The following is a 27,489-nucleotide window of genomic DNA, read 5'->3' as shown; positions in this document are numbered from 1 at the left end:
GCTCACCTTTACCCTGTTCAGCGGCCAGCGCCTGGAGAAGGCCCGCCTCTCTGGAGGTCAGGGGTCATGCTACCCGACGCTAACAGCAGGGCGCTCAAATGCTAACAAACATCCAGCATCGCTAAAGTCTGAATACAGATGGGGGTTTCACATTAGTAACGTGCATTTTGAAAAATATAAATCATAACATAAATTGACATGGTGACCTTTGTGGAAGACGAATATGTTGTGGAGTCTGGTCCCGCCCTAACCAACCACTACTTAGCTCTAACTAAGCCCCAACTTACCCCGACCTATCCCTAATCAACCCCGACTAACCACGGTGTTGATCAACAGGGATTCTGCTCAACGCCATCCTCAAGAACTTCTCCAGAGCCGTGGAGCAAGGCAGCGCGCTCAGGCTCATCCTGTACTCGGCTGTAGGTCCACACACTCAGGGACACACACTACACAGTGGGTCATGTGATCATTATGCCTGACTTCCTCCTCCCTACTTCCTGTGTCCCAGCATGACTCCACTCTGCTGACCCTTCAGGCTGCACTGGATATCTACAACGGCCTTCTGCCCCCCTACGCCTCCTGCCAGCTGTTTGAGTTCTACCAGGAGTTTGATGGGTAATGTAGTCTTAACACAACAACCTGCCTGTTCCACCAGGAGCATGATGGGTAATGTAGTCTTCATACAACAACCTGCATGTTCTACCAGGAGCATGATGGGTAATGTAGTCTTTACACAACAACCTGCCTGTTCTACCAGGAGCATGATGGGTAATGTAGTCTTTACACAACAACCTGCATGTTCTACCAGGAGCATGATGGGTAATGTAGTCTTCATATAACAACCTGCCTGTACTACCAGCAGCATGATGGGTAATGTAGTCTTCATACATCCGCCTGCCTGCAAAGTCTTGCCTTTCCTACAAAGAGCATGATGGGTAGTGTAGTCTTTACACAACAACCTGCCTGTTCTACCAGAGCATGATGGGTAGTGTAGTCTTTATACAACAACCTGTCTTCTTTTTAATTAATAACCATAATTCTCCCCCTGCAGGTCCTTCTCCCTGGAGTTGTACTACCGGAACGAGTCGGGGCGCGCCCCCTTCCCCACCCTGCTGCCGGGCTGCGGCGGGCTCACGGCGTGCCCTTTGACCCTGGTCCGGGCGCTGGTCCAGGAGGTGCTGGTGGACGACGTCGACGGCGAGTGTGGAGTCAAGCCTCGCTGGGCCAGCGCTGGTACCGTCCACACACACACACACTCACACACACACACACACACAGATACACATCCATCCAACAGACACGCCGATACACACCCAAACAGACACACACACACACACACACACACACACACACACACACACAGCGCTGGTACAGTTCACACACATAAATACACGCACACACACACACAAATATACACACACAAACAGACACACACACACACACATAAAAACGCACACACACAATTATATACACACATACACACAGATATACACACACACACATACAGACACACAGATACACAGACACACATGCACACACACATACATACATATAGACACACACACACATACACACACGCAAACAGACAGACACGCAGACACACACACACACACGCATAGATATATACACACACACATACAAACACACACAGATATATCCACACAAACACACACACACACAAACACCCTCACACACAGAGATCCACCTACACACACACACACACACACACACACACACACACACACACACACACACACACACGGCATACACACAGCATAAAGAGAAATGACCTCATACACGGCAGAACCTAGCACTGACCTCATAAAAACGCCAAACCCTTAGGAGCGTTCTGAGTGTATTATAGTGACGGTTGTGTCAGTGTGTCAACATAATAAACAGTTCCTTTCAGGTTACGACCATATCGCTTTCATCTTAAAAGGTTTATTTCAGGTTACAGCCATATCACTGACGCACTACGTTATTCATTGCAGGCATGTCGACGGCACTTGCAGTGGCGGTGGGCGTCCTGGCGGTGGCGCTGTTTGTCAGCATCGGGCTGGCCGTCTACCGAAGACCTGAACGCTCCTGAGTGTGTGTGTGAGAGAGTGTGTGTGTACGAGTGCGTGTGTACGAGTGCGTGTGTGTGTGTGTGTGTGTGTGTGTGTGTGTGTGTGTGTGTGTGTGTGTGTGTGTGTGTGTGTGTGTGTGTGTGTGTGTGTGTGTGTGTGTGCAAACTACTAACTACTTCCATGTTGTATTAACATTGTTGAATATTTAACTCTGAATTTATATAACTCTTTTTCACAGTTTCATTATTGTTCTATTATATACGAGCTTAACTTAAGCATAATAATGTAACCTAGTTTTTATAACAAAGATGTCATGAAATATGAGATGGTTCATGAGGTAATATTTTAGCGTTAGCGCTGAATAAATATTGATTTCCACAACCTTTGATGGTTGATATATTTTATTTAGATTCCCTGACAGAAGGAAATTAAATGAAATGATTCTTTCTGTTATGTGATTCTTTTGCCTCCTGAATAAGCTACAACCTGTAACTTCCGCACACTTCCTGTAACCTCCGGTCACTTCCTGTCACGCCCCGTTGCTTCCGACTACTTGACCTCTGCAGTAGGGTCTGTTGGAACTGCAAGAGAAGACAGAGAGCGTTAACCATCACATTACACACATCCCCTGCAGCTCGTTAATATTATATGATTCTATTTCTCGTCCAGCGGTCTGGTCAAATCGGACCCACTTTACATGTAACACTTTTCATAATTCATAAACGCTGGGTTTTTCATCTGATTGCCTCAAGCAGACTTCACCATACCCTCACCCACTCACCCACTCACCCACTCACCCACTCACCCACTCACCCACAGACACACTCACCCCCCACCCATCTGCCCCCACCCTCTCATCCACTCTTGTACAGTCAGTACAAATCCCAAAAAACGGAACCAAAAAACCCACCAATGTACCAATTAGATACTCGACCGACCAACGCCAACCCAAACAACAAACACAAATAGTACTTCAACAGTTCTCATCGGCCTTACTTCGGATCTCCAGCTTGCACTCGACCAGCGCCTGGCCCAGGTCGTTGACGGCCATGCAGGAGTAGCGCCCCCCGTCGAAGGTGCTGGGCTTGCGGATGTTCAGGGTCAGAACCCCCTGGTTGTTCAGCATGATGTACTTCGGGTCGCCCCCCAGGATCATCTTGTTCTTCATCCACACGATCTTAGGCTGCCAAGGGAGCAGGGGTTAGCATGGGGGGGGGGGGGGGGACTGGTTGAGTCTGGTGGGTGAACTGGTTTAGTCTGGTTGGATGAACTGGTTGAGTCTGGTGGGTGAACTGGTTTAGTCTGGTAGGATGAACTTGTTTGGTCTATGATGTACTGGTGTAGTTTGGTTGGATGAACTGGTTTAGTCTGACTCTGGTAGGATGAACTGGTTCGATGAACTGGTTAAGTCTGGTAGGATGAACTTGTTTGGTCTATGATGTACTGGTGTAGTTTGGTTGGATGAACTGGTTTAGTCTGACTCTGGTAGGATGAACTGGTTCGATGAACTGGTTAAGTCTAGTAGGATGAACTTGTTTGGTCAATGATGTACTGGTGTAGTTTGGTTGGATGAACTGGTTTAGTCTGACTCTGGTTGGATGAACTGGTTTAGTCTGACTCTGGTAGGATGAACTGGTTCGATGAACTGGTTAAGTCTGGTAGGATGAACTTGTTTGGTCTATGATGTGCTGGTGTAGTTTGGTTGGATGACCTGGCTTAGTTTGGAAGGATGAACTGGTTTAGTTAGGTTGGATGTACTTGTTTGGTCTGGTAGGATGTACTGGGGTAGTTTGGTTGGATGACCTGGCTTAATTGGGAAGGATGAACTGGTTAAGTCTGACTCTGGTAGGATTAACTGGTTGGATGACCTGGTTAAATCTGGTAGGATGAGTAGATTAGATAAGAAAAACGTTATTTATGCCAAGATGGGCAATTTCATTCGCAGTTTCCTGTCTCACATAATAAATTACTTAATAAATACAATAAATAGCAATAGGAGGTAGACAAAAACATATATCAAAGGCAGGCCAACCCTCACATTTAACTCGCAATTCATTTCAGCCTGTCAGTATCAACCACCCTGCCCCCGGAAACACCCAGCAACACTGGTGTGCTCTCCACCTCCTCCTGACTTCTGTCATCCTTTAGTAACCTGATGGGTGCAGGGATAAAGAGGGGGGGTACCTCATTGTTCTTGTCCTGATTGAACAACAGCGCCGCCCTGTGGGCATTGGCGTGAATTCCTTACTGAGGACAAGGTCAGGCTGACTGTAATGCATTTAGCCTTCTGGACTGTGTGTTTGTTCCACAATGATGAACTGGTTTGGTCTGTTAGAATGTACTGGTTTAGTTTGGTAGGATGAATGGGTTTGTTCTAGTTGGATGAACTGGTTTAGTCTGGTGGGATGACCTGGTTAAAGCTGGTAGGATGAACTGGTTCAACCTGGTTGGATGAACCAGTAGGATGAACTGGTTTAGTCTGGTGGGATGAACTGGTTTAGTGTGGTGGGATGAACTGGTTTAGTCTGGTGGGATGAACTGGTTTAGTCTGGTGGGATGAACTGGTTTAGTCTGGAAAAATTAACTGGTTCAGTCTGGAAAGATGAACTGGTTAGATGAGCTGCATTAGTCTTTTAGGATGAACTGGTTTAGTCTGGTTGGCTGAACTGGTTTAGTCTGGTTGGCTGAACCGGTTCAGTCTGGTATGATGAACCGGTTCAGTCTGGTATGATGAACCGGTTCAGTCTGGTATGATGAACCGGTTCAGTCTGGTATGATGAACCGGTTCAGTCTGGTATGATGAACCGGTTCAGTCTGGTATGATGAACCGGTTCCGTCTGGTATGATGAACCGGTTCAGTCTGGTATGATGAACCGGTTCCGTCTGGTATGATGAACCGGTTCCGTCTGGTATGATGAACCGGTTCCATTTGGTATGATGAACCGGTTCAGTCTGGTATGATGAACCGGTTCAGTCTGCTATGATGAAGCGGTTCAGTCTGGTTGGCTGAACCGGTTCAGTCTGGTATGATGAAGCGGTTCAGTCTGGTATGATGAACCGGTTCAGTCTGGTATGATGAACCGGTTCCATCCGGTTGTGTCCGGTACCTTGGGGAACCCTTTGACGGAGCAGCTCATGGCCGTGCTGTAGCCCGCCACCACCGAGCGGTCCAGGAGCGGCTGGGTGAACGTCGGGATGCACGACACGTCCTTCTCCTTGAACTCTGGGGGGTTGTAGGCCAGACCTGAGGGGGGTGGCAGGGCGAAGGTCAGGGGCCGTACGGCGGAGCCACAGGCGATGTACGATCCCATAGCGCTTTACTGTCAGAGCAGGTCTGACGTTGGTTTTGCATCCCATCAGCTCTACTAACGAACATCACACACAAGACATCAGTACAGGACATCGAGAATAGGACATCGAGACAGGACCCAAAAATACATACACAAAATACATACATCCGTGGCCCACCAGCGTGCATTTTGTCTGGGATTAAGTGCCTGATTGAGTTCGAGGATCGACTGGTGAACTAAAGAGTTCTTCAGTCTAACCTTTCTGAAGGTTGGAACCCTATATCATGTGTATGCACACGGCCAGGGTACAGCGCGACATACAAAGGCCTAAATGCTGTGAGATCGGCAGCTGTTTGTATGTTGGATCATGCATACGTAACCGTGTGAGTCGAGCTGGAAGGCAGTAGGTCAAGTAAGTGTTCAGGGACGCTAGGACTCAATGCTAGAGGAACCATCAATATTTAACACACTACACAGGAGAATTGTAGGGATACACAAAACAACAGAGAAACACGCGCACACATACGCACATGGACACGTACACACACACACACACACGCATGCACTCACACACACAATCACCCAGACAAACAGATATATTTGTGTTTCACTCGTTGTTTTTGATAAAAAAATAAATCTCTTATATTATCATAATAAATGTTCTTGATGAGCAATGACTTCTATTATGTTATTGGATAACTGCTTTTGGATGTATACACTCTTCCACTAATGGAGTACTTCAAGATGTCTGGGTGTCTTCTGAGACAGGAGCCAGACTTTATGTTCAGATACGATCTGAACATATGCTCTCATATGAAGAACAATTTGTTTATTGCTGTATTCTGAAAGTGTCTTCCTTTTAGAGTAAATTCAAAGGCCCGTTATAAGATATACCGATATACACACACACACACACACACACACACACACGCATACAGATGTACCCCCCCCCGCACACACACACAGATCTACACACACACACACACACACACACACACACACACACACACACACACACACACACACACACACACACACACACACACACACACACACACACACACACACACAGATGTACACCCCCCCCCACACACACACACACACACACACACATATACACCCCCCCCCCCACACACACACACACACAGATATACACCCCCCCCCCCACACACACACACACACAGATGTACACACACACACACACACACACACACACACACACACACACACACACACACACACACACACACACACACACACACACACACAGATGTACACACATATACTCGTACACACACATGCACAAACACAGACACACAGTACCCAAACCCTCTCCCCCTCACCCGTCTTTCCGATGACGGCTGTGTTCTTGCTCTGGCCCGGCTCTTCGCTCGGACCCACCAGGTTCTCGCTGTACACGCGGAACATGTACTCGTTCCCCATGATGAGGTCCGAGGAGGTGCAGCTTGGACGCCGGTTGTGTTCATAGATAGTGTACCACTCCTGGCAGAGAGACACGGAGACACACAGGGAGAGAGAGTCAGGACCTCGTCGTGGTCATAGAGAGAGTGAGAGAGTGAGAGAGTGAGAGAGTGACATAGACACAAAGCGGAAACACTGAGAGAGGGAGACGTGAAGGTAGACAGAGCTGGTTGGTCCCGGGCCTCCTCACCATGGTCTTCTTGTCCGCCTTCTGGATGGTGTAACCCGTGATCTCACAGTTACCGTCGTCCTTGGGGGCTTCCCACTCCAGGGCTGCGTTGAAGCCCCACACCTCCGTCACCTTCACCTTGGTGGGGGGGCCGGGTCTCTCTGGGGGTGGGGGGGCGGGACGGGACACAGGTAAGGCGCTGGACACCTCATACCCTCGGGTCAGTCGCTATAAGTAGTAGTTGTGTCCCAGTAGTAGTAGTAGTGTTGGTGGTGGTGATAGTGGTGTGTTATGTTGAAGCCTAGAATTCAAGCATTTCAAGGTTATTTAAGTCTACTCGTTGTTCTCTCATGTCCACGTGATGGATAAAGTGGATTATAGCACTAGTGGTGGAGGAAGCCTTGTAGGGATTACACATTATTTTGTCGGAGTGTATCGTCATGGCTACGAGCTCAAGGGAACTCCGGTCGCGGCGTCCGTACCGACGACCCTGAGGTCGATGGTGGCGCGGTCCTCCATGTTCTCGATCTGGACCACCAGCTCGTACTTCCCCGAGTGGTCCCTCTCTGCCGAGCGGATGAACAGGATCGAGTCCACGGTGGAGTTCCTCACGCCCACTATCTTCTCGTCCACCGGCGCGCCGTCCTTGTACCATTTGACCACGGGGCGGGGCTTACCCTGTGACAGACATCAGCCGGTCAGGGTACCTCGTGTACCCCTGGTGTACCCTCAACTGGTTAACAATCACCTGGTCAGGTAATCTGAGCCTGATCTACCGCCAACTAGTCTGCCCACTAGTCTGCCCCCCAGGTGATGGTTTACCATCACCTGGTTGGTCAACCACATCTGGTTGACTATGAACTAGCCTAAACTACCTGGATCTTCCATAACCTGGCCTACCCTCACAGGAAGAGGTAACCTGGTCACCTGGCTGCCTTCGACTGGTCAGGTAATCTGATCTACCGTCACCTGGTCGTGTTCCAATTGTTGGAACACAACTTGTGCACTATAAAATGCATTTTCGATCGTCAGATCGTCAACATTTTAATTCCCTATATAGATCATGCATCGCAGATTTCATTGTCATCAGTCATCCAACAGAGACGGTCAGCCTACAGGGGTTCATCACACAATTCAGCGGTCATGGGGTTCAGCCGACACACATATTATTTGCAACTATTTCCTGCCTTAGTTATTCCCTATAAGTGGTAATACATAGAGTTCACAATCTAGGGAATAGGGAATGAGGAAGAAAGAAGTAACATGGCTATGGTCGTTAGAAGTGGGGTGTAACGGACAAAGATGACAACAATGATCGAAAAAGGATAGTGATTGATGGGTATTGGTCTCACCTGGAAGGGGATGACCAGGTTAATCTTGTCCCCGACCTTCCTGATGTATTTGGTTCTGAGATCGCGAGGGAGCCGGATCTTAGGGAGATCTGGAAGATGGGAGATTCCGGTTAACTGTTGCTAGGATACTGACAGAGGTCAGAGCACTAGTGAACATGTTTGAATGTTCTGTTCAGATCTTGCATCAGAAAATGCAAATTGATGGAATGTAATGTACTGTGTGTTATAGATAAGCTTAGCTTGTTTATATCTAGATATTTTAGATGTGTCATGGATCATGTTAACAAAATAATGTATAGATTATACGTTATGTTTGTTAATGGATGGTTTCATTCTATTGAAAACTTGTTTTTATCTCTTTTTAAACTGCGTGGACTACCAAACGTCCCATCTGGGATGAATGAAGTGCATTGCATCTTCACATTAATTACCATGAAGCCATCGACTCCCTATAGGTCGTGTAACCTTCAGAGACCCAAGCACCTGGGACTCAACTTCCAGAGACCCCCAGAACCCGGGACTCAACTTCCAGAAACCCCCAGAACCTGGGACTCAACTTCCAGAGACCCCAGAACCCGGGACTCAACTTCCAGAGACCCCCAGAACCTGGGACTCAACCTTCAGAGACCCCCAGAACCCGGTACCAAACCCACCGACGATCTCCCGGACGGTGACGGGCTGGGCGAGGGTCGCGGGGGGGCTGACGCCCGCCAGGTTCTTGGCGAAGACCCGGAAATTGATCTTCTCCCCAACAGGAAGTCCTCGCACCACGTAGCCCTGGCGCTCGCAGAGTTCCTTGTTGGCTACCACCCACTCAGTCTCTGAGGAGAGGGGGGGGGGTCAGACACCTGGTTACACACCGGTTGATAAGAAACACTCAGTCTCTGAGGAGAGGGGGGGGGGGCAGACACCTGGTTACACACCGGTTGATAAGAAACACTCAGTCTCTGAGGAGAGGGGGGGGGGTCAGACACCTGGTTACACACCGGTTGATAAGAAACACTCAGTCTCTGAGGAGAGGGGGGGGGTCAGACACCTGGTTACACACCGGTTGATAAGAAACCGTCTTAAATAATTTAGCACGTTGAAAAATAAAAAAAATATGAATTCATTCATATTGTTTACTGTTATCTCAATAAGCGGATGCTTTTATCCAAAGGGAGTTACAGTTATTATTTTTTGTAAGTTTTGTTATGAGAAGGCATAGCTTTTCTAGGAAGGCAGGTTAGGCTTTGGACATGGGGTATCGAACCCAAAACCTTCTAATAGGAGTTAAACACCCTAACCCTAAGGACTATCCTGGCCCCTCAGACAGTATGGTTTATAAAAAGATTCCCTTTCATCTCATTGTTCTCTCGAGGTCGCTCATCGTAAAGGCTCAGTTATGGTTCCACGTCGACGCGACGCAACGACCACGCAGACGCTTCGACGCCACCGTGAACCTGTTTTGGTTCAGCGTACCAAAGCACAGCCCTGAACGGACCAATCACAGCCCTTGCTGCTGCGCACCTTGACGCAAGGTTACAATCTGTGGGAGACCCTAGTCCGGCCCTTGCGGTGGACGAAAGGAGGGTCCGCATGGACAAAATGGGTCCGTGTACCCCCTTGCGTAGCGTCGACGACGATCCGTAGCTAAGCCTTAACTCGACCTAGTCGACCAGGTCAGGGGTCAGAGGTCAGAGGAGACTGACCTCCCTCTTTGCAGTACTCGATGATGTAGCCATCCAGGCCGCCTGCGCCGATCCTCTCGGGCGCCATCCACTTGAGCGTGCACGTTCCGTCGGTGACGTCGTGCACCAGGAGGCGCGTGGGCTCGCTGGTCGGAGCTGGTGCGTCCAGAACGACCCGGGGTCAAAGGTTAGCGCAGGCCAAAAGTCGTGTTTCATACGGCTCTTGGCCGTGGTATTACCGTTTTTTATTTTTGAAAAGTAACTAGAGGAACCGACCCAAGGGCATGAAGGGTTTGGAGGTGATGCTGGGCTGGGACATGCCGATGCTGTTGATCGCAAACACCCTCATCTCGTAGTACACTCCCTCAATCATCCTCTTAGCCTCGTAGGTCGTGGCCTCGTACACGTCGAAGTTCAGCTTCGTCCACCTGGACGAGCCCTTCTTCTTCCTCTCCATCAGGTATCCTGACAGAGGGGTACATGTGTATATTTAATCAGAGCGTGAGGGAGAGGCCGAGGGACTGACGGACTGAGGAAGCTACATCGTAGACGCGTGACTCTTACCTTTGAGTGGCGCGCCGCCGTCAAACGCAGGGGGCTCCCAGACCATGCTGGAGCTGTCCTCGCCCACCGACAGGCACTTCACGTTTTGAGGAGGGTCAGGTACGTCTGGAAACCACAAGTTATAAGTATGCAGGTCATTTTGAATCATATATAGTCATAGCCGCAGAGATGGACCTTCACCCACCTACGATCTTCACGAACAGCTTGGCTTTGTCCTCTCCGGCAGGGTTGGTCACACAGATGGTGTAGTTGGCCTCGTCCTCTCTCTCCGCCCCCTCGATCACGAAGCTGCTCAGGGTCTTCCGGTTGTCAACGCGGACCCGGCCCTCCGTGGCCGTGATGACCTGGCATTGAGAGGGCCTCCTGAGTGAGTTGGATGAACCTGGTCGCTCTCCGGTCTATCTGATGCTCTCTGGTTAGACACCTTGAGTTGCATTTCACAAGCACGCCGTTTAGTCGATTATTTGCTTGAACTCTGGTACGGTTTAACCGCTGGTGTGGTTCGGCTGAGTGCTCGTGAACGCGCCAATCAAACTCAAATGAGGACCGAAACATCTGGTTCTTGTTCAACACAATCCGACCCAATGCAAGAAGTAAATTAAAACTAAATGAACTATGGGCTACCTACGCCTGCGTCTGTTAATGTGTAAGGTAAACGACAGGTAACGGCAGAGAGGACTGACTTGGACTTAAGCAGAATGTCCCATGATTGACATCTGAACCTCATCTGGGCGATGTGCTGAATCGAAGTCCACAATGATAACGTCCGCAAACTCATTAGCTGTCTCGCTAGCGTTGATACCTTTAGAACAGACTAGTGTAGGTACCTAGTCTCATTTAGACTAGACCAGCCCGGTGTAAGTACCTCTTCTCCTTTAGACCAGACCACAGTCGGCGCTGGCTCTCCAGTAATCTCCACGTCCAGACGAAGCTTGTTTCCTGCCACCACGATGATGGTGTTCTGGGAGACCATGTTCCCGGTGGTGTCCAGGTGAATCTTTGGGGGGTCTGAGGAAGGGTGTCGAAAACGATGAAGATTAACGCGACAGTGGACAGGTTCAAACATCTTTTGAAATGGTGCGCAACATACCCTGTCGGGGCACGTAGTCGATCTTGATTTCTGTTTAGAGGGAAAGAGTTGTGTCAGTGGGGTCATACAGGGAGATATTGAGGATGTGACATATTCTATATTTAGTACACATACGTTTTTGAGACCAAAGGACACAGATAGTGCATGCGCTTCTCGGGTACAGGGGTCAGAGGTTCCTTACCGAGGAAGTTGAGTTTTGCAGACAGCGACAAAGCGTACCCGTTGGGGATGAAGGTGTAGTCTCCAGCGTCTTGTGGCTTCACGTTGTCGATAAGCAATTTATGGAACCTGACAGATCACATGTACCGCAGTGTCAAAATGAGCTTTAGCATGACTCCTCACCCCCCATGGGACCAGCTAGGCCAGTACTTTTTTTACACAGTAACAAGAAGCAAAAAAAAAAAGGAGCATGTTTTTGATAGTACTGAATCTTTGTGTTGTACTGATAATTTGACTTATATTGAATCTAGTTGAAAGGCTAACGTACATTGGGTTTGTTTTACTGATGAGAGGAAATAAAAACAAAACAATGAGTTAGCCAAAACAAGGGGATGTTAACTCCGCCTAAATGCGTTTAATTTGTCTCATTTTTAAAGTATTGAATACGTGTATTATGCTTTCAATAACAAGTGCATAAAACAAAGTTGTGATTTATCTCTCCGAAATTGTTGGTTTAAGTTAATATACAATCGGATGCTGAATTGGCAGTTAAAATGTTCAGGGATGTTCATTTATGCACAAATCTGTTCTTCTCACGTTTTTTATAGATAAGTCCTATTGTGAATTGGGTCGCAATGGATTGCAATTTAAAAGGAATGGGCAATGAGAAACACTGAGCAAGACTACTCCTAACCCCTTGCTCAGTGTTTCAGGTTGAGGTTGGAGGACCGCAAGAATTATCTGCCATAACAACGGGGAAACGGGGACCTCGCTGTCCTCGCTGCCCCTGACCTCATGGTGCTTGTGTGTTATTCTCACCGTCCAATGTGGGTCATCTTGTGGCGTTCGTCCGGCAGGACCTCTACGCCGTCCTTGAACCACTTCCCGGTCACCTTTTCGTCCGAGACCTCACACTTAAATATGGCCTGATCGGTAGCCTTCACCGTGAGATCAGCAATGTCCTGCAACACCAGCAGTTCCTTCTCTGGAGAGAGGTGAAGGAGACGTAAATGCTCAGGAATAGGCCATTTCTGTGCCTTCAACATAATCCTTATTATCCCTATTATCAATACAGTTACAATTTGCGTGGTTCATGTTAGCCATCGGTTGGTACCTTCCACCTCCAGCTCTCCCTTGGTGTGACCCCCGTTTGTCCAGCAGTGGTACATGCCGATGTCCTCCAGGCCGGCCTCCAGGATGATCAGCATGTGTTTCCTCCCGTCCTTCTTGATGCGGTACTTGGCCGGGTTGGTGTCCTTGAAGATCTCAATGTCCTCGAAGAACCTGTCCATGTGGACAGTCCCATCAACACTGTCCTCACCCCTTCTCTCACACAGGTAGGGCCTCTGATCACTGACTAACCTGAACCTAAAGGTATGTCATCCTCGAGCAAGACGCCTCTTAAATCCCTACCTGCTCCTTCGCGACATATATCTGTACTTGCTGTAAGTCACTTGATGAATGCATCTGCTATCAAGGTAGGCTCAAGACTCAAAGAAACGCAATTTCGGTCCTCTGTGTAACTTGTTGGATGGTCGGTCTGACAATACAGTTCACTTTGACTTGATCTTGCTAAATAGGTGAATGGTAACAATGAATAGAGAGCTATTTACCATATACCATATAATAATGTATTATATGTAGTTACCATATACCATAATACCAAAGAGCTTTCCCATATTAAATCATCATCTATTAAAGCGATGAACTAATGAAGATATGTGAATGTCTACTGACCACATGGCGTTGGCACCTTCCTCTGACACCTCCACTTCAAACTCCACCCTCTCCCCCACCACAACGTGGTAGTCATCCATCAGCTTGGTGATGGTCACTGGGGGCTCTGGGGGTACAAAATAAAGACACTTTATATGCATACAATACGTGAAATAGATCATTGGTTCTCAAAAAATGGCACGCACACCACTGAGGGGCCGCGATGCGCCATCTAGTGGTACGTTGTTTTTTATTTGTTTGCTTTCTGATTAAAAACAATTATATCAAAATACTAGTACGAATGGAAATGTATTTTACTATGAGATCCTTTTGTCACTTGCTGTGTGGGTACGTACCCGTGTGTTTGTCCAGTGCTACCACTTTGTACAGCTGACAATGCTTGCAATAAATAATATTATTTTTAAGCATAAGTGTGCCTCCTGCGTGAGCTGTGCGATGCTGAATAGGGTCTCAGGCCTATGCTACTGTATGTTGTTATATCGTATAACATTGTTCATAATGTTGTTCCTTGGGGAGCCAAATATTTTTTGTGGTGGTACGGGGTATAAAAAGTTTGAGAACCACTGCAATAGATAATAACCCTAACCCTATCACTACTGGTACACATCATACAAATAAGCTAATGGTTTATAGTCTACTGTTTGGCCATTTGGGGGGCTTGAATGTTGCTTCTTTAATATACTGATCTGCCATTGGTCAACTTTAGAATCTTCCACCAAGCGTACCTTTGACGAACACCTCCGTGAAGCACTTGTCCTCCCCGACCACACACTCATAGGCTGCGTCATCAGCCAGCGTCGTCTTCATGATGGTCAGTTTCCGGATGTTCCCGATGGTCTCCATGATGTACCTGTGGAACAAGAAGATAAGAGAAGAAGGCCATTTTAAATGGGACATACTTTATCCAAGTTGGGACATTTGGGAAAAAACTGAAGGTAGGTGTGCTTTTAAAGATCCAAACTAAAGCTTGTTGGTGTCTTAAACCTAAAGACATCTTCTAAACGTGCCTCAGGCAGGTCATCTACAATGCATTATGTAGTACTTAAGTATTAAATATCACTAATCATGAGCATATTGTTATGATTTGGGCACTCATTGTCATATGGATTTAGAGCTCTACTGAAACCTCACAGTAGCCCCCTACTAGATCTGTGGAGCTATGGCTTTCTATTTATACACCCCGGGATGCCAACAAGTAATTCAAGATGGTGTGTATGACTGTATACTCTCGCGAACAGCTGGGTAAATAACACTGAGCGCCTGACCAACTACCTTGTAAATAAATAATGGTGAAAACATACTCTATAAAGGTCAGTTTGCACGGTGGGCTGAATACGTCTGCTCTGTTCTTACTTGGCAGAGCCCTTGATCTCCTGCCCGTTCTTCAACCATTTCACCTGGACGTTGGGGTCGAACACCTCACAGGTCAGCACGATCTTCTTGCCCTTCTCCACAGAGTAGCAGGACTCCATGCGCTTCAGGAAGGCTGCGGAGAGGAGAGAGGTGGATACTCAACGTAGATATATGTTCTAGAAGGGTATGTTCACATCTACACAGCTCCACGACTAGTATGGTCCTATTCCCCTACCATCATCTCCCCTCCCCCCATTCCCCTACCATCACCCCCTCTCTCTCCCCCCATCACCTCCCCTCCCCTCATCATATCACCTCTCCTCACCCACCTCCCCTCCCCTCAACCCCAACACCTCCCCTCCCGTCTCCCCATCACATCCCCTCCCCCGTACCTTCGCTGGGTTTGGGCTCCGCCTTCATCTTCTTCAGGCGTTTGAGCATGCCTCGCAGGTCGGTGATGCCGTACTCAAAGGCGATCTTCTCGTACTCGCTGGGGTGGGCGCTCTTCAACAGCTCCCACACGTCGATCACGGGCTTATCATCCTCGGGTCTCTTCTTCCTGGGACCAGGATAATGTTTAATTTACAAAAAATAATACGATGAAGACTATTTATTGATGCATCCAAAATCCAATAATAAACCCTTGTATATAGGGGCCCTTTACAACAGTGAACCTTTGTAAGACCAGATGAACACCTGGGGGCCAAGGGAACACCTGTGGCCCAGGTAGACGGACACCTGGGAACCAGGTAGACAGACACCTGTGGCCCAGGTAGACAGACACCTGTGAACCAGGTAGACAGACACCTGTGAACCAGGTAGACAGACACCTGTGGCCCAGGTAGACAGACACCTCTGAACCAGGTAGACAGACACCTGTGGCCCAGGTAGACAGACACCTGTGAACCAGGTAGACGGACACCTGTGGCCCAGGTAGACAGACACCTGTGGGCCAGGTAGACGGACACCTGTGGCCCAGGTAGACGGACACCTGTGGCCCAGGTAGACAGACCCCTGTGAACCAGGTAGACGGACACCTGTGGCCCAGGTAGACAGACAGCTGTGGGCCAGGTAGACAGACACCTGTGGCCCAGGTAGACAGACACCTGTGGCCCAGGTAGACAGACAGCTGTGGGCCAGGTAGACAGACAGCTGTGGAACAGGTGAAACCCTGTAGACCAGGTGAACACCTGTGGACCAGGTGAACACCTGTAGACCAGGTGATCCCCTGTGGACTAGGTAGAGACAGCTGTGGACCAGGTGAAACCCTTTGTCAGTCCTTACTTCTTAGCTGCCTTCAGCAGGGCGCTGAAGTCCAGATTTCCATCATCTTCTCCGGCATCGCTGTGGTCACCAGATACAGAGACATAGAGAGGTGAGACACAGTGTGGGTGGCCCGTGGGCATGCCTTAAGTGTACTCTAAGCTCTCTAAGTGTCTGCAAGTAGTTCTAAGTGTCTGCGAAAAGCTCTACGTGTCTGCAAGGAGCTCTACGTGTCTGCAAGGAGCTCTACGTGTCTGCATCTCTGCATAGCTATCTGAAGACGTGCTGAATGACAGAAGAGACCACATGCTCTCAAAGACCATTACTACAAAATGTCCGTCCATCAACGCACGCATGTTCACACATGCACACACACTCGCGCGCAAGCACACGCAAACACATGAAAGTTACTCACGCTCTCTTGAAACTGGAGAGGATATCTACATCATCTGACTGCTGTGCAGCTGGGAGGGGAGAGAACAGGGGAGAGGAGGGGGAGGAGAGGAGGTGAGAGGGGGAGGAGAGAGGGAGAGGAGAGGAGGTGAGAGGAGGAGGAGAGAGGGGGAGGAGAGGAGGTGAGAGGAGAGAGGGGAGGAGAGGAGGTGAGAGGGAGAAGGAGAGAGGAGGAGGAGAGAGGGAGAGGAGGTGAGAGGGGGAGGGGAGGAGGTGAGAGGAGGAGGGAGAGGAGAGGAGGTGAGAGGAGGAGGGAGAGGAGAGGAGGAGGAGAGAGGGAGAGAAGAGGATGTGAGAGGAGGAGAGAGGGAGAGGAACAGGGGAGAGGAGGAGGAGAGAGGGAGAGGAGGTGAGAGGGGGAGGGGAGGAGGTGAGAGGTGGAGGGAGAGGAGAGGAGGAAGAGAGAAGGAGGGAGAGGAGAGGAGGAGGAGAGAGGGGGAGGAGAGGAGGGGGAGGAGAGTAGGTTTAGGAGGAGGAGAGGAGGGGGGATAAGAAGGAGGTGAGAGCAGAGAGGAGTGGAGAAGGAGGTGAAAAAAAGAGGAGGAGGAGAGAGGGGAGGAGAGGAGAGGAGGTGAGAAGGAGGAGATGAGGCAGAGGAGAGGGGGGGATAGGAAGGTGTGAAGGAGAGGAGAAGATGAGAGTGAGAAGAGGTGTGACGGTAGTTAGACCCGGGATGTCCGACTCCATAGAGTGAGGGGTGATGAAAGGTCAGGGGTTACAGATGGTGAGGGGGCGACACATGACGAGGTGTGATAGCGCTGAGGGGCGAGGGAGGTTTAGAGGTCGGAGGGTGAAAGAGAGGAGTGATGGGGAGAGAGGATTGGGGCTGAAGGGGTGTCTGGTGTCACTTACCCTCTACAGTGATCTCGAAGGAGGCGCTGTCAAACTTGTCCTTGGAGGTGACCTCACACCTGTAGGCCCCCGCAGCCCCCGCTGCCCCCACCTTCGCCTTGATCACCTTCATCTCATAGGTGTAGATCTACGCAGACACACACGCACGCACACACATTAACACACGCATGCATGCAAATATACACACACGCACACACATTAAAACAAACACACACAAACATTAACACACACACGCATGCACATATGCACACGCACATTAAAACACACATGCACACAAACACACGCACGCAAGCACACATAAACACACCCACGCACACACATTAACGCACACATGCACATATACACACACACACACACGCAAACACATAAACACACACACTCGCACACACATAAACACGCACACACATAATCACATGCACACACATAAACACACACTCACACACATCAACAAAGGCACGCACGCACACAAATAGAAATTAGACAAATGTGCGTGCTGAGTTTCTATTAAGGTGCGTCCGTCTCTCTCCGCCTGTCGGCCCGTCTGTGTGTATTTGCGTACCTTGGTTTCACGGTCGTACGTCTCTTTAAACTGCAGGTGCTTCCCGGCCTTGCTGGCGAGATCCAGCCACTTCCCCTTCAGCCATTTCACGGTGGGCTTCCTCGTCAGGGTGGTGGAGTCAACCTTCGCCGTGATAACCACGTCCGCGCCTGCCAATCACACACCGGCATTAGCATCAACCAATCATCAGCCAATCACAGGCAAATATAACCGCCACTGTGCGTTTCTCTGTCTACTCGTCCTTTGTTTGTCACCCGTCTGTCCGCCTGTCTGTCATACCTGCGATGATGACAACATTCTCTTGCGGGCGCTCGACGAAGAGCCCGGTCAACTCCGTCCCTTGGCCCTCTGAGAGAGGGAGAGAGAGGGAGAGAGAGGGAGAGAGAGGGAGAGAGAGACGGGTGTTTGAGCGCGGGACAGACATAGAGGTGCCGTGAAAAAACAGACACAGGAGAGTCAGTCAGCCCTTGGGAAGAACCACAGTTAGAAATATCAGTATTAAGGCTTAATACATCTGTAGCTTAACGAGTCTCTATTCAAACACAACACATATGTACCTTGATACATATGCAACTCAACGAGTATCTATTCAAACACAACACATATGTACCTTAATACATATGTAACTCAATGAATATCTACTCAAACACAACACATATGTACCTTAATACATATGCAACTCAACGAGTATCTATTCAAACACAACACATATGTACCTTAATACATATGTAACTCAACGAATATCTATTCAAACACAACACATATGTACCTTAATACATATGTACCTCAACAAGTATATATTTAAACACAACACATATATACCTCAATACATACGTAACGCAACAAGTATCTGACTCAGAGTTTCTGACTTGGCACATATGTGACTTGGCACATATGTGACCTAGGGTTCAAAAACAACGTTCGCCCCTCATGCTGGAAAATGTCCTCACAGTTGGGCTCAGGGGTTATTATGGAAGTATAACAACCCATTGTCACACTGTACCATAGGTCCGATTACCGAAGTCAATGTTAACACAGCAGATCAAACACGGCCAGAGATGTAGAATTAAAACATGTCGGGAAGAAACCTTTTTGGAAAAAGGCTTCGTTATCAGACCGGAACATTGGATTTGAAATCACCATGACTACCTTCACTTGGTTACAGAACTGAACTGCGTGACCCATTGAAGAGCAGCAGAAGATAAAAGATAGCCTCGCCTAAATCTCAGAGCAGAAGACTAGGGTTCGGACCGGGTTCCTCTGAGCTAGCTAGCATGGAAGGAAAGCAGAAAGCAGTGGAGGGAAAGAAGTTCTCCATTCTTTGTCCAAATATTTGCCAGAGGGTAAGGTCGCCACGGCGTTCAGAGGGAACTGAGAGCGTTGATGTGTGACGGATTATCTCCACCACAGCTCGTGTCGGGCATGCTTTCCCTTTGTTGTTTCTGTCGTCCCGGGGATTGTTCACACCACACATACTGGGGATGGCTTTTACTTTGGCACCCCGGAGGTATGTAGGGACGAGTAATCGGTCCTAAGCGATGATAACTGAGTGTTTATTTGTATATCCTACCCTGTAGTCGCCAATATTTCAAATTCAAATGTACCAGAGTCTGGGAAGACGGAGACTGTTTGACATATTATGTGGCGTCCGCACGTAATATACCGGGAGTAGACATGGGATGGTATGTTATTGTCACACCAGTTCACACTATTACAGAGTAGTCTAAACCTGTACAGACCAGTCCAGACCATGTACCGGTCTGGCTCTTACCCTCATCTCCAGAGTCTGTGGTGGACGAAGCAAAACACAACTCAAGGGCTGGACAAATGAAACTCTACTATGCACACAATGCAACACACAACTCAACCAGTAGCAGCAAAATCCACACACAGACTAATACAATCATATACAGTATTGCAACACACTCATATACTGTACTACACGCTTGTATACTGTAAAAATGCATTCATACTGATGCTCAAGCATGTGCATCCACACCTCACTCAGTAGTCATGCTTTGTCAACATTTAATACCTTTTCAGGTGATTTAAATGGATGCCGCTCCCTGAATTAAGAAACCCAATAGCATATACATTCAAACGGGAACGGTAGGAATTATAAATCCTAAACAAATAAGGACCACAGAGGCAACCCATTCAGTTCGAAAATATTGTTATTCTAATAGTCATTCAAGTAACACTTACATTTCTGGGTGTGAACATATATATGAATATATGAGAAGATTAATACGTAGGAAAAGGGGACAGGAATAAAACAATGCATTTTTTTTAACTATTATTCCAATGAAACGCGGCGTCATTTATTTTGTCACAGACGACAAAACATATTTCTTAATGGTTTTATTAATATTAACATTCATATGCATGAATGTTATATATTATATATGGTGTATATATACATATATATATATATATATTGAATACTTTTAAACACAAAGGCACATGTATTTAGACGTGTATGAATACATGGGAGTTAATTCAGTCCTGAAACGAAATCCTCCTTACCTTCTTCAGCTGTGGGCAATTCCCCTGGAGAGAACGACAACAGTTAGCCTAGCCTAGCTCAACGTTAAGAATACTTAATCAAATACATTTGGCGCCATGTTGAGAATACCATATGTTAGGCCTGCTGCTGAATACTGAATCAGATACACTGTTAGCTTGTGGCTAAGAATAGTACTGCATCAGATACCGTTGACCCTTAGATATACTGACTTAACTTTATTTAAAGAAGTGGAATATTTAAAAGTAAGAAGACACGGTTCCTCTTTGATCATACACACATTTTCGGCAAACTTGAAGCCAAAATGTAATCCCCTTGGAAACAGGTGTGAATGCAGTCAGACATGTGAAACCGTCACCACAGCTTTAGAAAAATTAAATGTTACTTGGATATAAACTTCTAAATAAAAATAATGTACAATGGGTATTATATAATTACCCACGTAACTAAAATACAAATAAATCCATAAAAATATATCAAAATAGATGTATCCAACGTAAAATAACGTATTCATCCATACACACTATTTAAAGCGGAAATAGAATGTAACATTATTGAATTTTGAGCATTATATTCAGAGCATTACATTTTATTGTATGTGGTTTTGTTACAGAGTCATATTCTAATTGTAACAAACACAACACCATTCACCATGCTGGGGCCCGCCCACTAAGCTGCAGTGCCTCATAAAAGGCTCTGCAGCTAAAAGTAACACTAAATGACGCCAGTAAGCAGAATAATGGAAGCCATCTGAACAGCTGGACAAACACATCACGCATCAAATGATCCACACACACTCTCCTGTTACGAGAGAGAGAGAGAGAGAGAGAGAGAGAGAGAGAGAGAGAGAGAGAGGGAGAGAGGGAGAGAGAGAGAGAGAGAGAGAGAGGGAGAGAGAGAGAGAGAGAGAGAGAGAGAGAGAGAGAGAGAGAGAGGGACAGAGAGAGAGAGAGAGAGGGGGAGGGAGGGGGGGAGAGAGAGAGAGAGAGAGAATTACACACATGCTCCCACACATTTACGCTTGCATCCACACGCAAATGGAAGAGTTCACATCCCACTATGATTGCACAAAACGGAAACAGATGACAAGGCAGCTAACCATGACCTGTACAGGTAACCAATGTCCATGTGACCTGTACAGGTAACCATGTGACCTGCAATGGAAACCATGTAATTACTACCTGAACCAATGTGACCACTACCTTAACAGCTAACCATGTCACTACTACATGTACAGGTAATCATGCTATACTACCTTCACAGGTAATGAGGCAACACTACGTGTAACGGTAAGCCAGTGACCATGGCCTGTACAGGTAGAAGTACAGGTAACCATTTGACAACTACCTCTACAGGAAACCATGTGACCACTACCGACACAGAATACCATGTGATTACTACCTGTACATCTAACCAGGCATCACCGGTACGTACCTGTGACTACAGGTAACAAAATAACTGTTTTCCAGGTATGTTTACAGGTATCGTACAAATGTTCCTTGGTTATCTAGAACTGCGACAGTATAACAGGCCTGTAGCCCGCTGTATAGGAACAATATACATATTAAAAAACATTATACCACAATGACGAATAATGTAGTTACTAAAATGTTGTACTTAAAAGCTATGCTAGATAGCTAGCAATGTCATCTATTCTTCTCATAGCAGATCCATTTATTATTATTCAACACATGAGTTTCATTGATGTATCAGCAATTTTGTATAAAAAAAAAAGGGTTGGTGAGAGAAGGGTATGAAGGATCCTCATAACCGGACAAATTTGGGCCAAGTTGCCAAACAAATATTTGCCAAGTCACCAACAAGAAATGTAATCCGACAAAAGCAAACCTTGTGGTATGGCGCCCTGATCAACTGCCTTCCACGATGGAGCAGCTGAGAAAGTCCCCTGACGCTTAAACTTATTACCAAAGTTCAGTGTAGGTTCTCTACAGATAGTTTGATTAGTGTTGGTTTTTTACAGACCGGCTCTCTAAAGACTGTGTAGGTTAGATTCTCTAAAGACTGTTTAGTGTTGGCTGTCTAAAGACTGTTTAGTGTTGGTTCTCTAAAGACTGTTTAGGGTTGGTTCTCTAAAGACTGTTTAGTGTTGGTTCTCTTAAGACTGTTTGGTGTTGGTTCTCTTAAGACTGTTTGGTGTTGGTTCTCTAAAGACTGTTTGGTGTTGGTTCTCTAAAGACTGTTTGGTGTTGGTTCTCTAAAGACTGTTTGGTGTTGGTTCTCTAAAGACTGTTTGGTGTTGGTTCTCTAAAGACTGTTTGGTGTTGGTTCTCTAAAGACTGTTTGGTGTTGGTTCTCTAAAGACCGTTTAGTGTTGGTTCTCTAAAGACCGTTTAGTGTTGGTTCTCTAAAGACTGTTTAGTGTTGGTTCTCTAAAGACTGTTTAGTGTTGGTTCTCTAAAGAATGTTTAGTGTTGGTTCTCTAAAGACTGTTTAGTGTTGGTTCTCTTAAGACTGTTTTGTGTAGGTTCTCTACAGACTTTTGTTTGAGGTAGGTTTATTTCTGCATTAATTAAGAACCTAACACCATCACTATCTCCAAGGTATTGCCGACCCCCCTAAAAGTGTCCGCCTAGAGGCCCGTCAGCAAAATGTCTTCATGAAACAGATATCTTCACATATCTTGACACTGACCTCCTGGTCAGTTTATCAGACAGAATGTGGAGAAAGACATGCGCTGTCCCTGCACATCGGCCTTAGGATGGATGGAGAGCTCAGCGAACGCTGCCGTTCTTATGTTTGCGGAAAATTCTTAAATAGATTGGCGCTTCGCAGCCAAGCTCCCCGGAGAGCACCTCGGAGGAGGAGGGTGTGACGGATTTACGGGGGTGGTGGGGAAAGGCCATGGCCGGTGTCTTATAGCCCTGCTGAAGCCCTGCCAGATTGCCCGAGATGTTCGTATTACCTTTAATAGCCATCTTGGACCCCCGGCCCGGCCCTTCGCCCCTCCACCATCATCCTCCACTCCTCTGGTATTTCACCCTTCATATCCACATCCTTGGAGGATTTATCGGACCTATCTGATGGCCAAAATAAATCTAAATATGAAATAGCAACTGTAAAAAAAAAAGAAAAAAAAAAGAAAAAGATTTTTCTATATTTATAGAAAGCAAACACCACCGGGAAATACTAGGACAGTAATGATAAAATGATAAGGCCATGATAGCACAGTCATGCAAACATTACCAGGTTACACCGAGCCCTGCCAGGCTATCATAATACAGTGAAGCTATCACTACCAGCCTATGATAATACAGTGAAGCTATCACTACCAGCCTATGATAATACAGTGAAGCTATCACTACCAGCCTATGATAATACAGTGAAGCCCTCACTACCAGCCTATGCTTACACAGCTGGGTAAAATGTTGTTCCTCTAGGTCCCTTCAGATGGTTTTTGGCCATTCTGTTAAGTGCTTAACTCTCCTTAAGTTGGGTGTCACCCTGTTGGTAATGATGATAGCACTTTAGGCAAGTAAGCTAGCATAAAACGTAAGTGTGTTTTAGGAGGTATCGCCTAGTCACCGCCATTAGCCGGTTTTAGGCACACAAGTGATAACTTTGCGTGCTAAACACGATCCACTAAGTGCAGCCACAAAGCAATGAGCGCATACTGTCAATAGACTCCCGTCCCTGCTCCCTGGGGAGAACGTGAGCGGATCGGGTTATGGAAGATCTATAAAAAGCTCATGCTGCCACCGACAGCACCAAACACAGCTACAGATAAGTGATGTGTGGTGCTCTCACTGAGGAAATAGATTATACAATGCACCACCTCCTCACAGGAAATCACCTGACGACTTGTGGCATCCATTACTGAAGGAATTTTGTGCAGACAGGGCAGATTCAACGCCTAACCCTCCTGAATGCTGCAGAGCGCTAGGACAATGTTGTCAACAGGGTTGCTAATATATCTCAGCATTCAGTTTCAGGGTCAGATTCAATACATGTTTATTGTGTCTACCCCAAGATAAAGATAAAACAAGGAACAAACTACACACTTGATGTTGACGATTAAGACACACACGTCTACATATCCATGTTTGCACTCTCCGTTTCCTAAGCCCATAAATTATGAAGATGTAAAGTTAACCCGATCAGTCTGTCTCACCGCCCTGTGACTTTAAATAGACCCATATCTTGGAGGCAAGATGGTGACAACTATATATTTCATTGTTCCTCTGATGAATGGAATTGGGGCACATGCTTTGTAGACAAGTTCTGCTGAACAGAATTGATGAGGCCAGACTGTCAAAGTGTCTTGGCGGTTCAGGGGAGGGAGGGATGATTCATTTGTTCCAAGTAAGGTTCTGGGACGATGCGATAAAACCTGATATAGCAGTGCAGCTCATGATCTCTGAGATTAGTGTCAAAAGAAATGGAGGTCATAGGTAATGAATGTAATCGTAACACATCTCTACCCTCACACTGACTTTCCCAACCTAACCCTAACCCCCTCTTACCTCTAATAATGTCACAGTGATGCGACTTCACTAGACCACCCCTGGACATGGCATTTATTGTCACCAATTTGGCTTTAACATTGGTGTAGACGCACATCTCCTATATCCGTTCCGTGCTTGTGAAATTCAGAGGTTTATGAACAGCCGCGATGGTCCTTTTTGGTTCACGCTCCAGCAGCAGTTCACACAGGGCGACTATGTATTCGATTGAACACAACCCTAAAGTGTTATGCACAGCCGCTTGAAGACTTTTAACAAGTCTGGGGCCCGCATTATTCATAATGTAACAACCAACCCTGGCTCCGCAGGTAATCACGTCAGGATAGGCCACTGTTGTATTCCCAAGCATCGCAGAAAATGTCCTGATCGTAGAATGGCTAGCCCTAGCCCAACCCTCATCCCAACCTAAAACATGTGTTGATTCCAAAACAAGGGTATGTGCCTGTGCTTTGCCTCAGCCCTCTGGGTTCCCCTGGGCACCCTAACCCCATCGATCAACTCACACCCCAAAAGCTAAAACCTTCCCTTACCCTAAAAGGCAACTCTAATGATCAGCCCAACCGCTTACCAAAGTACTATCCAAACCCTAACCCCACCCTAAACCAAATACTTCCTAAGCCCAGATCTTAGCCATAAACCCCCTGTGCTTGGAGCTTGCCCACAGGTGTAAGGTGTGACCTAAAGATCTGAGGAAACATGAAAGCTAGGTTATTGATGTGATATCAGCTAGGTCATAGGGTATTTGGCATCTTACTGTGCTGCCTAATTGATCATCACATGAGGCGTGTGGATGACATGTGACTGTTGCATCATGCCAGTAACCCCTGGGAAACCATCTCGTCTAATCAGTGGTGGGATAGCTTTACCACACGCTTGCTACTTTAAACATTCTTCTAGAGTTTCAATGTTTTCCCGTGGCGCTACATGACATCCATCTCAGCTCGGCAGGCCATCACGAGGTCACGCCAGGCCACTAGAGTGCCTCCGATCCTCCCGGGGGATAAAGGACCCTGGCCAAGATACCAACGAGGAACCCATCGACCCGCCTCCCCCTTAGACCGCAGCTGCCTCTGAAACCGGACGTATTGTTGAGGACTTTTCCACTACTGCAAGGTTTTAATATATATATAATCTAAAAAATTATGAAATTAAAACAAAACAAAACACAGAATGACCCATGCAGGATTCACTGATTGACTTTCCTTCCCAAGGCTCCCTTCGTCCTCTCTAGGTCAGGTCCAGTATCACGTTGTCCTCGCAGCGGTATCAACCTGGTATTAGAGTTGCATATTGCATTGAATCCATTGCATTGAGGACGGGAGAGCATCGTAGTGTAGACGTGAACCTCTGTCCCCATGGTGCACCCACCATCCTCTGAACCCCTTACACACCAGCTGCCCCCCAGACCGGGGGAACCATGAGGACCCTAGAGGGGGAGCAGGAGGAGGAAGGAGGAGGAAGGTGTGTGTTCATACCTGCGTCTGCAGCCTCCGGCATGATTCTGTGGATCCAAAGGTTTTCTGCGTTGAAACGAATGAAGGCTGCTGGGTACCTACCCTTTTATCAAGACCCCCTCCCCCTCATCCTCACGCCCCTCTACCACATGCACTCTGTTATTCAAGGAACCACCCCACACACACAAACACACACAGACACACACACACACACACACACACACACCGCAGGGATTAGAGTTCACTTGAAACTTGAGAGAGAGAGAGAGAGAGAGAGAGAGAGAGAGAGAGAGAGAGAGAGAGAGAGAGAGAGAGAGAGAGAGAGAGAGAGAGTAAGGGAGACAGACAGAGAGAGAGAGAGAGAGAGAGAGAGAGAGAGAGAGAGAGAGAGAGAGAGAGAGAGAGAGAGAGAGGGAGAGAGGGTTAGGGAGAAAGGGTGGCAGAGAGAGAGAGAGAGAGAGAGAGAGAGAGAGAGAGAGAGAGAGAGAGAGAGAGAGAGAGAGAGAGAGAGAGAGAGAGAGAGAGAGAGAGGGTGGCAGAGAGAGAGGGTGGCAGAGAGAGAGAGAGAGAGAGAGAGAGAGAGAGAGAGTAAGGGAGACAGACAGAGAGAGAGAGGGAGAGAGGGTTAGGGAGAGAGGGTGGCAGAGAGAGAGAGAGAGAGAGAGAGAGAGAGAGAGAGAGAGAGAGAGAGGGTGGCAGAGAGAGAGAGAGAGAGAGAGAGAGAGAGAGAGAGAGAGAGGAAGAGAGGGTTAGGGAGAGAGAGAGAGAGAGAGGGTGGCAGAGAGAGAGAGAGAGAGAGAGAGAGAGGGAAAAAAAGACTCAGTGGGAGAGAGAGAGAGAAGCTGGGAAAGAGACACAGAGATAGGAAAACAAATCACCTATAATGTACCCTATTAATCACCCATACATCGATAGATCATCAGTTATAATGTTTTTAGTCATTAGGGCAAAACGGTTTAAAGCTAATA

The 27,489-nt window shown here is 47.3% G+C and overlaps 2 protein-coding genes across 4 annotated transcripts in view; one reads left to right on the top strand and one right to left on the bottom strand.

Annotated features, from left to right (window-relative positions):
* Window positions 1-2,140, top strand: part of LOC115531248 (testicular acid phosphatase homolog) — a gene marked incomplete at its 5' end in the record, with an annotated part of 5,389 nt that extends 3,249 nt beyond the window's left edge. Inside the window, 5 exons of the mRNA XM_030340385.1 lie at window positions 1-56; window positions 337-419; window positions 509-615; window positions 1,052-1,233; window positions 1,992-2,140. The exon at window positions 1-56 is cut by the window's left edge and continues 77 nt beyond it. Of these exons, the coding sequence (XP_030196245.1) occupies window positions 1-56; window positions 337-419; window positions 509-615; window positions 1,052-1,233; window positions 1,992-2,089 (526 nt within the window). The remainder of the gene's footprint in view (window positions 57-336; window positions 420-508; window positions 616-1,051; window positions 1,234-1,991) is intronic.
* A 312-nt stretch (window positions 2,141-2,452) lies between these two features.
* On the bottom strand, window positions 2,453-26,664 carry mybpc2b (myosin binding protein Cb). 3 transcript variants are annotated; one of them, XM_030340381.1, is made up of 29 exons: window positions 26,543-26,599; window positions 20,589-20,612; window positions 19,834-19,848; window positions 18,342-18,410; window positions 18,063-18,211; window positions 17,504-17,630; window positions 16,614-16,662; window positions 16,220-16,279; window positions 15,328-15,494; window positions 14,936-15,068; window positions 14,308-14,432; window positions 13,583-13,688; window positions 12,960-13,129; window positions 12,665-12,830; window positions 11,868-11,974; window positions 11,687-11,716; window positions 11,462-11,604; window positions 10,781-10,940; window positions 10,597-10,701; window positions 10,309-10,497; window positions 10,054-10,188; window positions 9,016-9,183; window positions 8,363-8,451; window positions 7,493-7,688; window positions 7,032-7,171; window positions 6,703-6,862; window positions 5,177-5,313; window positions 3,066-3,252; window positions 2,453-2,650 (listed from the first exon to the last, which is right to left on the bottom strand). In XM_030340381.1, the coding sequence occupies exons 1-29, from the start codon at window positions 26,562-26,564 to the stop codon at window positions 2,619-2,621; spliced, it is 3,360 nt and encodes a 1,119-aa protein (XP_030196241.1). In that variant the 5' UTR covers window positions 26,565-26,599; the 3' UTR covers window positions 2,453-2,618. The 3 variants fall into 3 exon arrangements, with proteins under 3 accessions (XP_030196241.1, XP_030196242.1, XP_030196243.1); XM_030340382.1 differs by lacking the exon at window positions 19,834-19,848 and having other exon boundaries at window positions 26,543-26,627; XM_030340383.1 differs by lacking the exons at window positions 19,834-19,848; window positions 20,589-20,612 and having other exon boundaries at window positions 26,543-26,664.
* Window positions 26,665-27,489: the final 825 nt, after the last annotated feature.

The sequence above is a fragment of the Gadus morhua genome, chromosome 18, assembly GCF_902167405.1.
Source record: "Gadus morhua chromosome 18, gadMor3.0, whole genome shotgun sequence".
NCBI lineage: Eukaryota > Metazoa > Chordata > Actinopteri > Gadiformes > Gadidae > Gadus > Gadus morhua.
The sequence above is the reverse complement of the archived record's forward strand: the minus strand, read 5'-3'. Positions and strand labels throughout refer to the sequence as shown.